General features: G+C 34.4%; 1 protein-coding gene across 3 annotated transcripts in view; it reads right to left on the bottom strand.

Moving 5' to 3' along the window:
* Nucleotides 1-15,373, bottom strand: part of BBS7 (Bardet-Biedl syndrome 7) — a 37,099-nt gene extending 21,726 nt beyond the window's left edge. For 2 of the 3 annotated variants that reach the window (XM_073237095.1, XM_017665306.3), the window contains exons 1-8: nt 15,165-15,372; nt 13,662-13,727; nt 11,112-11,174; nt 9,508-9,683; nt 7,005-7,191; nt 5,072-5,144; nt 4,543-4,659; nt 2,780-2,910 (exon numbers count right to left, since the gene is read on the bottom strand). In XM_073237095.1, the coding sequence (XP_073093196.1) occupies nt 2,780-2,910; nt 4,543-4,659; nt 5,072-5,144; nt 7,005-7,191; nt 9,508-9,683; nt 11,112-11,174; nt 13,662-13,727; nt 15,165-15,200 (849 nt within the window). In that variant the 5' untranslated portion in view covers nt 15,201-15,372. Of the gene's footprint in view, nt 1-2,779; nt 2,911-4,542; nt 4,660-5,071; nt 5,145-7,004; nt 7,192-9,507; nt 9,684-11,111; nt 11,175-13,661; nt 13,728-15,164 lie in introns of all 3 variants that reach the window. The other variant, XM_073237096.1, reaches the window with a different exon arrangement.
* Between the last annotated feature and the right edge of the window lie 335 nt (nt 15,374-15,708).

Below are 15,708 nucleotides of genomic sequence, written 5' to 3'. Positions count from 1 at the left end.
TATTTGTGTGTATCACTCAGCCACAGCAGTCGTCTAATGAGCAAAAATAGTTTGTTTATATAAAGTTCAAAAAAAATATGTAAGTAAAACTCTCAATATATTTAATGTATTATCTGAATTTCATATACCACCTCTCATGTGTTTTCTCCAAATAGTTTTCTTAGATGAACAGATAAGATGATAGCCTATAAGGAACCTTTAGGGAATTTACTACTATGGAGAGAAACCAAGTTTTTCAGATGGGTTCAGGGTTTTTATCTCTTTTAAACAATACTTCCCAAATTTGTCTGACAATAACCACTTGAGTGAGTCAACTAGAAATCTATTTTAAATAAGCACTCTAGGTCAGTCGCTTTCAAGCTATTTGGAAAGCAAGGAATAAATTTTATATTGCAAACTGGTATACATTCATGAACAGCAACAGATAAAAGGTTTGTGTCACACTCTGACATGTTCTAATCTATTATATTTCATTTAAGAAAATGCATTGGTTTTGATTGGTAGTCTGAAAAACTCTGCTATGTAACTCTTATCAGCCAAGGCTGAGAACCATTGTTTTAATAGAGAAAGTGGAAGGAATGGATGCATTAAAAATGCCAGTTCTCTTCACCCTCCCTGAAGAAGAAAAATCTCCTGAGCTATTCTGCAATCAGGCTGTTTCAGCTGTCCCTGAGGCTAATTACCTGAGAGATTCAGTAACCCAAGTCAATTATAAGTTTGCATATAGTTAGGTTCACAGGTGCATTTTTAGTAAGTGTCCCAGGGGATCTGACATTCATTAGAAGTTTCAGACTTTTTTTCTTAAAGTTCCCACTACAGTAATTCTGGAAAAAAAACTATGCATCCCCCCTGTACATTTTTAAGCTGACTTTTAGATTTTCCAACACAACTTTAAATAGTTAAAAAGCATGTAATTTCTGGAAGTTTTAAAGATTATCATTTTAGAATAAAACTGTCACATCATATAATCATACCCAATGAATCTAAATACCAGTACAAATGTATACACACAATCATTGACCTAAAAAATGGGAAAACAAATCCTATAACAGTGGGAAATTTATCATTGTTCCTTTTTTTCCTTGAATGTTTATTTTCATTCCACTCCTCCCACATACATTTATCTTAATGTAATGTACTCATATGCTTAAATTCTTTTATGCAACCAAGAAAAGATCAATTGAAATTTTTCAGCGATCATAAAGATCTAAGCATTAGAGGAGTTTCTATCATTACAGTTACTGGTATTACACAATTGATCAAGACAAATATGTAAGTTTTAGTAAATCATCACAAAAGCAAATTCTACAGGAAATGTATCTCGTGATATGAATGGAACTTTTTTCTTCTAAATTATTCTTGTACCACAAATGAATATTATTTATATATTGCTAGAGTAACACTCAGTTGAACATCAGTTCAATTCCTAATTTTTCCATTTTTATAGATAGGAGCACTAATCAACCTTAATAACCAAAGATGTTGATGAGAATAAAAGAAATTTTATTGTAGAAACTTCACTGAACTATTAAAATGTTTTCTAAGTTATATACATAAAATCACCAACTGATCCACCATCAAAAATGTTTTTTTAACGTTACAACATCTGACAATCCAGACTGTGTCAGATCAGAGGATTTCTCTTGCTTAGGAAAACAACAGAGACAGTGACATCCGGAATCTAAGATGAGGCAGCGTATTTGCAACCTTAACTTGACTATAAAGCAATACTTCAGTCATCTGACAAAACAGATGAAAGAGAAGGAAGACAGAATTTCTTAATGCCACACCTTGCAAAAGAGGAAAATGTTATGTTATTACTGGGGTTTGGAACAGAATTAAAAGAGAAGATTTGGGTCTAAATAGGAAAGATGATGAGAAAAAAACAGGAGATCATTAACGAAGGATTATATATATTTTTAAGCCTATTGTTTGCATCATTAGCAAGATGACTTTTTATACCAAAGTAAGAACAAATACGAAATAAATCTAGATAATAAGTCATCTAATGTTTTTATTCACATATTATCTACATAATATTTATTATCTATGCAAGAAAACATCTCTATTTGCTGATCAGGAGTTAATGCTGGGACTGGGAGGTACCACTATTAGAGAAATTAGACAAAGAAAAGTTGATATTTTGTGGCTTTTTTTTTACAGCTTCAATGCAGCAGGCAGGGTGGGAAAACCCTGGACTGGAGAACACAACTTCATGAAAATGAAAGATTCATTTTATTCCAGAATACTTCTCCATGTGACTTTGTACCTTGAGATAAACAAGCTTGATTACATTTAAAATCTGTTAACTAAAAATTACTCTTATCTAGTATTTCTTCTTAGGTGGCAAGAAGTGAAATTGCTACTTTTCTCTCTTGGCTTAAGGATAATTTTGGTATTGTCTTAACAATACGAAGTTTATTCCTAAAATCTTACTACTTTAAAACAATACAATCTCATTTGTTACCCAAGCATATAAATGTTACTCCTGTAATCTATTATGTATTATATAAACTAAGGCAAAATATTTAATAGTTTATATCTGCAATATTTAGGAACCAATAAAGAAGTAATATTTATTCCACTGGAAAGCAACAGTCCATTATTCAGACATAAGAGTAAGTAGTCTGAAGAAGATTTGATAACATCAGAGCAGCAATTTTTTAAGTCAAACCCAAGACTTTAATATTTCATTTAATAAAACCCCAAACCATCACACTCATATCTATAATTATTTGATGAAAAATAAGTATATATAGTCTTTTTTTAATGAACTTACCTGATCAAATCGTAGAACAGGCTCATTTGCATTATCAAAACTATACACTTCCACCATTCCATCATCTCTCCCAACAAGTAAATCTTTAACCCCATCACCCACAATGTCAAAGCTGTCCACACATAAAATACCTTTAAAGAAGATATAAGTGAAAGTTACTAATAAAATTGATATTATAGCCAAGTACATACCAAGTAAGAATGAAAAAACATATGTATATCAAATCAGAATGGACAAACATGAAAACTTTGAGTGGAATCAGGTGTCCTTCTCTTTTTCCATCCACATTCATCCATTTCCAACGCTTTAAATATAATCTATATGGCAATGGCCCCTATGTTTTTATCTCCAGTTTTGGCCTCTCCCTAGAGCTCTAGACTCATTTATCCAAGTTCCTACTCAGCATCTCCTCTGAGACATCCATTTGCATCTCAAACTTTCCATGCCTCAAACAAAAGTCTTTATTCTCTTCTTTATCACACCCCATCAATAATGCTCCTTCCTCAGTCACCCCTCATTTCAGTGATACCACCCATTTGCTTTGGTCAAAAATCTAGACTGCATCTCTGATTAACCCATTAGCAAATTCTATCAGCTCTATCTCCAAAATATGTGTCTCCTTTCCATTTCCAACCACCAATAACCTAGTCCAGTCTGCTAGTATCTTTACAGTAAATTCTAAGACCTAGAACAATGTTCTTGTTATGATAAATTCTAAGAACCATAACAATGACTTCCTAACTCATCTCCATACCACCAATTTTGACTTGTTGCTCCCAAAATCCATTCTCCATGCACTGTTTTGTTTTGTTAAATCAGATCATGTCATACTCCTACTTACAATTCTCCAATGACTTCTCACTGCATTTAGATTAAAATTCAAATCCCTTTCCAAGGCTCCTAAGGACCTACACAATTTTGCCCTACCCTATCTCTCTGACTTCTTCTCATGCCGTATTAATGAATTTAGCTACACTGGTCTTCCCACTGCTTCTCAAATGAATCCAGTTTACCTCTACCTCAAGTCCTCTCCCTTATCTTATTTCTTCCTCTCCATGGGACATTCTTTCCCCCAAGATCTTTTATTAACTCCTTTTCTTATCAGTTCAGATCTCAGCTCACTTCTTATACAACTTTCACGACCATCCAATCTAAAAGTAACCCTCCCCCTTCTACCCATGACTCTCTAACACATTACCCTATTATATTTTTCTTTAGGTGACTAGTTGAAGGACCCTATTTATTCATTTGTTTATCCTCTGTCTCCCCTAACAAATAAGTATTTGTGAAAGCATAAATGAATAGATGAATAAACATGCTGTACCTATAAATAGCCACCTCACTACACACCAAGTCAGATAAATATTCCCCTTAGAAATGTATAGATTCCTTAGAAAATAGGGATATTCTTTAACCCACTGTACTTCTTCCTTGCCTCACACCAAGTACTCCCAAATTCCAATTAATTCTCTATATCAAATAATGGAAAATAGATTTGAGCACAGAATTATATTATAGATGGATATTAGCCCATAAAAGCCTGTCAGCCCTAATTTACTATTAGCATTTCTTACTTTTAAAAATTATGCCAAAAGTATGATAGACCTGGTACATAAACAAATAGTAAACAAATTTGAGGTGGCTCTGTGAATTTAAAGTCTGCTATACACTATGAACAAGTAAAATAGAATAAACTAAAAACTTTGGATATTTTATTTAATAAACACTGAAATTTCACAATCTGAACTACATCAAAAACATACCTCCCCTCTTTTTCTCATTTCGAATTTCCCACTTGTGTATTGGTTTGGATGTAGTAATCTGAACAAGTCCAAGTTTTCCATCTGATGTTCCAAACAAAAGGTCTTCTCCAGAGTCACCTAGTTATAATTAAAATCAGCATATTATCTCACAACTCATATTTCTTTATCATTTTAATATGTTCATGTTAATTTACTTTCATGTAAAAAATCTTACTTAAAAGTTATAAAAAGACATAAAACTTCATTTGGGAGGATGGTTATAGAGTCACAAAATTTTATAACTGTAAGAGATAAGATCCTTCCTCATCATCTAATTTTAAGAAGAGGAAACCACAAAGTTCAAAAATAGCTCATTATTGTAATTACTGGCAAGTTGTCAGAAGACCACTGTCTCAATTAGAGTTCATGTTCTTTTTCAATGTCCCATCTCCACTTAACATATGGTTAAATGATTAAAAACCTGAAAAATCTAGGCTTAAACAACATACTGCACTCCCTTATTTGATCATGAAAAATGAAATCCTATTACCGCCATTTCCATTGTGCAGTTGTAAAACAGTAGGTGGGCCAGGAACTTCAATTTCATATATCACATCAGATCCCTGAAGGAGAACAAGTATTTTAAAACTAAAACAGAATACAAGTTTAAAATAGTATAGGCACTCATAGATAACAATATTCATGTAAGAACTCTAGAATAAAAGTGCTGAAAAAAATCTGGTTAATATTAACTTGCATTCATTAGCAATTTTGCATAGGTTAACTCATTTTAAAATAAAATAAATGCAAAATGGGAAGACTAAGGAGAGAAATATTTAAAATATTCTATATTTTAAATACTTTTCATTTTAAATACTTTGCCTGAAAACTTGACACTGGTAAATTTTCCTTTCAAAACTTTTAGGAGCAAGTTGTTTCCTATGTTTGCTCTAGTTGGAGGGTTTTCACTTGGAGCACATTCAAACACTTAAACAGACTCAAAGATACTTCCCAAGGAAAATTTTGGCCTTGCCTTTGGGTATTTCTAAAGCCTACTCCAGCAAGAGGCAGAACTACTTAACACATTGAAAAATATCTATGATGAATTTATTCAATGAAAAAAATTTGCAAAATGATAGTGAATATGGTATACTATTATATAAAAGAGCCATATGCTTTATCTTTTACTTAAAATAACATTTAAAAATTCACAGATATCTACATATAACTACATAAACACAAAAGAATACACACAAAGCTGTGTAAAAAAAAGGCTACATCTGGGTGAATGGATTGTCTACAAAGGCAGATGGGGACTCAGGAAGAGATATGTAAGGCAGAAGAAAGATGTCAGTTTTTCACTTCCATAAATCCTTGTTGTTTTTTTGTTTTTTCTGTAATAAGCATATGGATCTCTTTTTATTAAACAAAGCAGAATCCTAGAATTCAGCCAGATCAATTTCACAATGACTAAGCCAGCTCCTGTTAAAAGCCTTATTCAAACAACTCATATTTGAATAAGTATACACAGGGTAGGGGAGAAAGTGATCATTCATGCCTTTAGAATTCAGCATAGGAGGAAAAGACTTCATAGAACCACTGGATTTTTACTTCTATAAAAGGGCTGATGCCAAGAAATGGTCATCTAGATATGAAATTCCGAAGAGTTGAAATAGCCTGCAGTGGCACAGAATAAACAGCTAAATTTTTTTGTTCAGTTGCACTCTCATCAGCCTATATTTCTGGTCCAATTAATCCACCTGTTATATGTTATTTAAACTTTTATCTTATGGGTCCTGGTATGTGTGTGTGTCTTTTGAGTATTTTCTTGAAAGTCACTTTCAAGAAGACATAGTTGTAACTATTATTACTAATAACAATGGCCTTAAGCAGTTGTTTTAGCCTATCATGGTTTTTAATAGAAATATAAGGGCAATAAAATGATTTTCCCTCTATCATTCACTTATCCAACAAACTTTTACTTATTTACTTACATGAGTGCTTGTTCTATTCCTCATATTACCATAAATGCTGGATAAAGGCAAATGATACAATCTAGACCTCAACTATGCCTTGTTAAAGCTTAATACTCTCTCCTCAGTGCAATTTCCTCTTGTAATTTGATTTTTTGGGAGAAAGGAGGGTGACAGAGGAAGACTTTTAAAAAAAGCTGGAAAGGGCTCTCTGTAACAAAGACACTCCATTCCAATTGTACTAGTTCAGAATTATGAATGGGGAAAGTATCTGTATGTGCCTCTCTAAAAACTTGCCAAAGATCTCATCTGCCTCAAGTAAAAAAATAAAAGTTTATCAATTAAAATATTAAATAATTTTTCCCATGAGTAATTTTAAGTAGGACATTTAAAGTGGTAGTAATCACTAAGTAATTTGTCTCAAGTAAACATTGTTTGTCAATATTTACCTAAACATTTCTCATCAATATTTACATTACAAAAAACTATAAAAATGCAAATAACAGAAACCTGTAAAACTCTGAGTACTCTGTCCTGGCAGGCCAATACTGGTGTAATACGAAGTACTCTTTCCACTGGAAGGCAGATGACGTCATTGATTTTGTCCCCAGAAAGGTAATAATGTTGATCCTTGCAGTCACAATAATGGTTATAGATGTAACTTGCACTGAGAAAGAGGTCAGAGCCAGATATGTGCCTGAGAACATTAAAAATAATTTAAGATACCCATATTTTAAGAAATAAACATAGGAAACTCCTGATTTTTTTCAGAGATGAAAATAAAAGTTCATTTATAGTTTATCATTTTATCACAGACTTTGAGAACTTTTTTTTTCACTTCTACCATTTAATTTCTAGCCTTTTTGTTTTATACTGATTTTGAAAGCTGAAAAGGAAGCTCTTCAGGGCTCAGACTTCTCAAAAACTGAGCTCAGAAAAACTGAAAACAAAGATAACAGTAATTTAATTGTCTATATCTGAAAAAAATTAATATGCCAAAAAATAGCTCTTTTGAAAGTTTACTATGTGCCAAACATTGTCCTAAGTGATTTACATGTATTAGCTCAATTCTCATAAACTCTATAAACTAGGGACCATAATTATACCTTTTTGCAGGGGAATAATAAAATGTTAAGTAACCTGCCCAATAGCAGACAACTAGTAGACAGTAGAGTCGATTGCAATTAGGTAGTTTTTAGCTCTAGAGTTAGCTTTCTTTCTACTAAACTAAATTGCTTATAAAAGGCTATTTGAAGTGAATCTACTTTAAATTAATTGATAAACAATGGGAAAAATAATTTCAATCAAGTTTTATCTTAAAGGAATGAAAACACATTCATTTCAAAGTACATTTAACAAAATTTAGGCAATAATCACAACAGTGTTATACTTCTTAGATTGAACAAGTTTTCATTGGAGAAGCTCAGATTTTTTGAAAAAATTACATACTAGTGTATTATCCTTCACTTTTAAATTGCTATCACCATGTAGTCATAAAAAGAACAATTTTATTTGAAGGTTTCTCCTATTTCTCCATTTTTAAACTCTTATTTAAAAATTTTTTGATACTAAAATTACTTCTTATCCTATGGGTCTCAGCGATTTTCTATTCAATTATTAAGAGGCCTCACTTTGCGGCTTTGTACATGATTTCAGCAGACCTCTTACTATCATTTTTATCAACCTAATGTAATTCTGTATCTTTTTCAAGATCTGAAATTTCATTTTGAAATCCATCCGTGTCACACCTGCATCATACTGTCCAAAGTAATACTTGGCAATCAGTATTGTGGTCAAGAGTGGGGATAAATGGAAGCATTAAGCAGGGAAGGATGTGTGAGTGATAACCAGTTTATAAGTGGTCAGTTTCCCTATTGTATAGTCTCAAGATATAAGCTATACAACCTTCTAAATGTGGAGATTCAGATAATAAATTTTCAGAAATTAAGTAAAGAACCTTTTGATCCCTCACTGCCTCTCCAGTAAAAACATCTCAGAAACTGGCTAAAGAGATTTTTGGATGGGAAACCCCTTATCTTTCTCACATCTGTCCACACACCTTTCTGAATATGGATATGTTCTAATAACTTATTACTTTGATTTTAGTATTTAACAATTATCATTGGCCATGCCTATCTTCAAAAGCATCTTCTAAGTATTGTATTCAAAACCACTGAAATTACTTCCACTTGCCATTATTTAATTCTTGTTGAATCTCATCGAGGTGAAGTTTTATAGCCCAGATCAGGGCCCGTGCTGTGCATTATACACAATTATACAGGATAACTGTGCACTACAGAGACTTGGGACAGAATCAGTAGTTTTTGAACCAAGGTCTGGCTGCTTATACAACTTGGCTGCATCAGATTCAAATGAACTTTTTTTATTTTAACCTACTCCTAATAATTTTGGCTCTGCAGGTAGGAGGTAGGACAAAAAATGGTTGTTTTAAGCTTCTGAGGGATTCTCCTAAGTAGCAGGCTTTAGGAACAGTAAGTTAGATGAACTTTAAAGCCCTTTCCAGCCCCAACAATTAAAAACTAAAATTTTTAATGCAAAACTTCACTTATCAGGAAGCCATTAAGGGAGCTATTTTTCACTTAGAATTTTATCTGATTCACCTGAAATTATACCTTATTGGTAGTCACCAATTTTGATGGCCAGGCTTTTAACAAAATGATGCTACCTCAAAACCAGAACTATTAGAGACAGCAAAGAAACAGAAAGGTAAATATTTGGGGATTTACTTTTTTTCCTTTATAGTTTCATCATAAATTATAACTGAACCAACTAGTCAAAAATAAATGTAAAAATACTATAGGAGTCTTAAAGAGAAAAACATTTCAACAACCAGTTTTGTATTGATTGTATATCAATTCATTTCTGACTAAAAAAGTAGCTTTAGTCAATTTTATTTCCCAGAAGATTAAGATACAATACTCAAGTAGATGTTTGTCACCTATCCAAAATATTATAAATGTATATGTAAAAATAAAAAAGAGAATAAACATACATAGCTTTAATGCTTTCAGTGAGGTTTGTTTCAAAAGAGAGGAACTGTTTTCCTCTCTTTGTGAAGCCTCTAATCTCAGATCCTGCAGCAATAAAAATTTTCTCCTGGGGTGTGTTAAGAACCCCTCCAAGTTCCAATCTTCCAATCTTCTGCCCTGGTAAGGTCTTAAACACTGTCTGCAAAAATAATTGGGGGAAAAAATTAAGCACACAAATTTACTGTAAGCATTTCCTTTACTATAAAAAATTCTGTGATTTTAAACTTACAAAATACTATAGTTCTACTATACAGAAACAGCTGTAGAAACAAATGTATTTGCTTCAGTGGGTCTTTTGTTTTCTTACTACATATCTTCAAAGTTTGGAATATTTATTAACACACATATTTCAACATCACCATTGAAACCTAAACTCTTGCACCTCAAAGTGGGTTCACTAAGAAGCAGCATTAGTATCACTCACTTTATTAAAAATGCAGAATCTCAGGCCCATGAATAAAATCTAGATTTTAACAAGATTCCCCAACTGGTTCCAATGAACATGCTTTTATACTTCTAATCACCTTAATATAAACGAATCTCTCGCTTTCTTTACAATTTTTATAAATTTTACTAGTATAAATTAAGGACTATAGAACTTACTGAAAACCTGAATGTATAACCTAGTATTTCTCTATTTAACTGGGGACATCACTTTTATTATTTATTTCTTCCTGGTTATTTTCCATTTTATTATTGGCACATTTCTTCCCTTCCCCTCCAATGACTTTATACAGAGAATAAAATATCTGGGAGGAGATATAAATAATGGAAACATGCTTCTGACACTTTTCACCATTTTCATCTTTTTGTAATTTCCATACAATGTGAAACGAATGTAAGAATTCACATCTCAGACCTATCACTTATAAACAATGATTTGTGTATATGATGATGCAATAATCACTTCCGATAATGTTACAATAAAAGTGGCAAAAGTGATGGAACAGTCACTTCCATATTGTATTATGTTATGTAAGACTCCATCTTAGCAGACGGGAGAGATTTTCCTGCTGAACTAAAGAAGAAGGTCAACATGTTGTTAGAGGGCCTGTGACAGGACCATGCAGGAAGGAATTGTGGGGGGCCTCAAGATGTTGAGAGTAGGCCCTGGATGACAGATAGCAAGCACTAAAATGGAGACATCAGCAAGGAACTGAATTCTGCCAACAACCATTTGGGCTAGGAAAAGGACCCTGAGCTCGAGAAAGGAATATAGCCTGGCTGGCATCTACATTGCAGCCAGGTGATACTTTGAGCATGGACACATGACCCACAGAAAATGCAAAATAATCAGTGTGTGTTGTTTTAAGGTCCTCAATTTGAGGTAATTTGTTACACAGCATAGAAAACTAATACATTACCTAAGGCTGTTAAAGGTTGTTTTTTGGCTAGCTAGCACATGACTATCGTGCTGCCTGAAGCCTCATTCTTCATACAACTACCATCCTCACAACCCACTTTTCATTGTTTTAGAAAATTTTTACCTAGGTATATTTAATAAGTAGTGCATTTCCCTTTCAGAAAATCCTTTTTTCCCCTAAAAAAAAAAAAAAGTTGTACATACCACTGCTTCTCCTTTCTTCATGCCAAAGCACATAACTACCCCATCCTGATCACCAATAACCACCTGTAACAGATTGAAGAAAACCTAAAATGACTATTATTAGGCCCTATTAGCTTATATGGGGAGAACAAGATTCTCAATATATAAATTCTCATTTTAAAAGTAGAGATCAGAAAATCCAGGAAATATTATTTCAAAGAATTATAAGAAAGAACAAAGAGGAGGCTATGGAGAGTTGTTATGGAAGTAATTGGTCATATATTCTATTCTTATAATGAAAATAGAATAAGAGACTAGGGACAAACACGGCAGGGAGGTAGGTTTTTTTCTTAAATGGAGCAAAGAACATTCTAAGATCAATTTTTTAAATGGATTATCAAATAAGGTCATGACTGACCTATTGATATTTTAAAAACCTTTTTAATGGGAAAATTTTAACGTGCAAAAGTAGACAGAATATTATAATGATTCCCATGTATCCATCACTCAGCTTCATCTATCACATGTGGTCAATGGATTATTTTGAAATAAATATAATCAAACAGATATGGATACAGATTAGAAAAACAATTACCTTTGATCTAATACATATGCACATATGTATATATGTGTGCATGTTTGTATGTGTAGGGGTGTGTGTGTGTGTGTGCAATGTATATGAACAATCAAGTCATTCATCCCAATTAAAATGTTATTTTCAAGCACACAGGGACATTAGGAAATTGATCATATGTTATGACATAAAATTAATCTTAAATATCAAAAAGTTGATATTTCATAGACCATGTTCTTAGTTTCTGATTCTTAACATTCTGGGAAGGATCACAAACCCCTTTTGTGCATATGATGAAAGCTGTGGAGTTTTCCCCAGAACAATGAACATTCACAAACATTATGCACACATTTTCAGGAGATTTATGGATCTCTGCTATTGGCAGAACTTTTTTTCAGAAGAAAGAATATGTAGGAATAGTTAAGGTTTTGAATTTTCTGACAACATACTATTCCAATAATTTCTATAAACAATAGTCTATTACAGAGATTCCCAAAGGGTGGTTCCTGGACTCTTGGGGTCAATGAGAACCTTTTAAAAAGGTTTCCCACTAGGGAACAGATTTTAGGAAATTTGCCAGGTCAAAACTCTTTTTCCAAATAAGTCTTTATTTTCCTTTTCAACTAGGTTAATACTTAGAGTGATGGTGCAGATGCAGTGGTGGGTAGGGTTGTTGATGTCTGTCAAGAACCAGAACAACTAGAGCAAACTACACCAGTAGTTATTATAATCTTCACCACTACTGGAAAAGAAAGAAAAAAATCCACTGTCATAGAAGACTGTCCTTGATGAAGTAACAAAAATGATTACTCTTATTATATTATGACACTTGAGTACCTCTTTTTAAAATTCAGTGTGAGGACATAGGAAGTATGAATAAAGTACTTTTCTTGCATACTAAAAGGCACCTGTATAACTGAGTTATGAGCTGAATTATCCACGTTTTTCAAGGAACACCATTTTTAAGAATGAAAGAACTGACAACTATTAACAACTAGTAATAACAAGTTGTTAACACTTGGGTGTCTGGAAGACCTTTCTCAGTTTTAGTTTTAATATAGTAAACATCACTATAGCCTACATAAACAAAAGTTCTTTGGGATCATCAATAATTTTTAAGAATGTAAAAGCAGTCTGTGACCAAAAAGGTTGAGAAGTGCTGATATAGTACACTGAATACATAAATTTCAGTCTTAAATCTGTTGATTTATCTTTATAAAATGTTAACACATCAGAATACTGTATTCATTTCACAGATACTATATATCCTACTAGTCTAAGAAATTATAATTGTGGAAATCATAGGATCAATCTTTCTTTTTTTTTTTTTTAAGCAATAAACAGGTTTTAAACTTTATTTCTCCTTTTGACTAATTTTGGTTTTCAGAGGTATTTTGCTCCCAGGGTTTCCTCTCCCCGGACTTACAGACTCAAAACCCAGTGAAGCATTCATAGCAAGGGTTGTCTCTATTTTACAGATGAAGACAGTTACAGAAAGGGTAAGTGAGTTCCCAGGAGGGTCACTAAGTTGGTTAGTAACAGAATTTAATATCCTTATAATGGTGGTCAATGTTAAAGGCCTCTGATGTGGATTATCAGAACTTTCCACTGTAGGTATTAGGGATCTATAAGATTCGGTAATAGGAATAATTCACACTCAAAAGTGAGCATTTCAGCTAGGTGCACATATCTTTGGTAGTGAAGAATGTATGTGAGTGGAGAAAGGTATAATGTACAGAGAAAGAATTATTACCAGGAAAATGGAATATGGTTTTCAACAGTTTGCTTATACTACTTACTAACTGTACATAAAAATAACGTCCAATAAAATTGTTTGTAAATGTTCCTTGATATTCCCACCTCTTTTCAAGTGAGAGGAAGTTCATTTTCATTTTACCACTATTTTAAAAAGAGTAACTTCTCAGTAAAGAAGGAAATACAGAACTCTCCTCTGTTAGAGCTAGAGATAATGGAGAAATCAAGTATCTCTACAGTACCTTTTGTGTACCCCTTTGTCTTGAGGCAGGAAGTAGTCTCATAGTCTTCTGAGAGGTCACGCCCACCTAAAGAAACACCTAATGAATGTTCTCCCATACACTTATTTGAAGTTACTACATCAGCAAATTCAGATCAATGAGCCGTATTTTTATTGCAATTAATTAGTGATGTTATTAATCAGCAATGAACTTATTTTCTAATGAAATATGCCACAAAAGTCAAAACATGGGAAACAACCAAAAATAGTAAAATTTATGCTATGAAACTGTCAACCCCAAAATAATGTGACATTTCTGGTAAGCTACTTTATAAAAAAACTTTCCAGAAGCCTTCTATTAAAAACTTCATATGCTTGTTAAGGAGTTTATTTGTAAAGTGATTAAAAAATTTTGGAAATAGGTTACAGTTATATTAAAAATGCAACATGTAAGAGTTTGCTAAAACATGCTGACGGCAATGACCTCCAATTTAACTGATGATAAAGATTATTTTACAAAAGGTACAGAAGATGCCAACAGCATGGCTTATTCAGCAGGAAATTGTTACTAGTGGTTCTTAGAGGATGGGAACAATGGGGGAGGCATTGGAGAAAACAACAGATCATGAAAGTATTTACATATAGTGTAGATATACAATTTTATTTTGTATCTATGGAGTACTATTGAAGTTTATGTAATGTTTAGAATTTGTATTTTTGAAACTGCAATCTAGCAAGTGACAGGAAGGAAAGCTTGGAGGGAGGTGAGGCTGGAGGCTAGGAGCCCAATTAGGAAGCTATTTCAATTATAAAATCAAGAGAAGACGAGAACCTGAATGAGGGGTAATGGAGATAATGAAAATAGGACTCAAGATTCAAGAGATATTTAAATCAAAGCAGCAGCAACATACAGTAACCAGCTGGATATGGAAGATATTAAAGTGGAAAGTTCCCAGGGAAACTGATACTTGTACCATTTTCCAAAATTTGACTACATAAAGAGTTGATGGAGAAAAGAGAGAGAAAGGGTACGGCTGCAATACTGACACACAGGATGGTGTTAACAGGAAGAACACCAGCAGGAATCAGAGACTCTTTCAAAGAGGAACTCTATCCTTTTTTCGCTGGCAAGGAAATTACCCCTGGGTTCCCAACTGTACTATTACCTATTTTGATAATTTTTATAAGGACTAAATATTTATGGATGTTAAGCCCTTAGAATAAACTAGATGTTCAATAAATGGCGGTTGTTGCTTTTATCATTATCTGGCAGGTGAGGTCCAGCGCACGGTAAGAAGTAAGGGGCGCTCGGGAGAAGGGCCCGGGTAGAGATGGGACTGAGGAGCTAGAGGCCTACAGGTAGCTGCAGCCCGAGAGGAGCGGCCCCGGGGAGGAGCCCCAGATCGCGTCGGGACGTTCGGGGCACCTTCAGGGCCCGGCAGGCGCCAGCGCCACGGGGCGAGAGCCGCTTCTTTCTCAGACCCCGTGAACCGTCACGGACCAGCCACCGCCCCCTCGGGCTTACCTGTAAATAATCCGCTCGGTTTAAATTCAGATCCATGACGGCGGCACGGATGCACTGGGCACCGCCGAACTGGGACAGGAGGGGCGGAGGCTGCGGGACCGCAGGCCTCTGAGAGGAAACCGCTCACATCCCCTCTGAGGGGCAACCCCAGTTTCCGCCGCCTCTGCGGGACACGCAGAGGCGGGGTCTCGAAGCAGTGGCAGCCTGCGTGACGGCAATACGTCCACGTGACGAAAGTGGAGCCACGCCCCCTCCCCACGGGCCGCCCACCGACTTAACCTGCTCCAATCTGAGGCGGAGAGGAACGGAGGTCATGTACCCGAAGACCTGAGGAGGATGTTTCCAGGGAGACCAGAGACGCAGCCTTGGCTCACCTCGCACCGCCACTTCAAGCCTCACTTCCTGTCCCTTTCGGTGTGTAGCAGATTGATGTGAAACCTGTGCAGATTCTGGCTTCTTCCACTGACGCTGCAAAGGGTCCCTCAAAGAATTAGATTGCACCGTTACCGACGTTAGCTCACAAAAGTAATTCTCGAACTTTTGG

This window comes from Manis javanica, chromosome 5, assembly GCF_040802235.1.
Source record: "Manis javanica isolate MJ-LG chromosome 5, MJ_LKY, whole genome shotgun sequence".
Lineage (NCBI taxonomy): Eukaryota > Metazoa > Chordata > Mammalia > Pholidota > Manidae > Manis > Manis javanica.
Note: the sequence above shows the minus strand (reverse complement) of the source record. Positions and strands in the feature narration are given on the sequence as shown.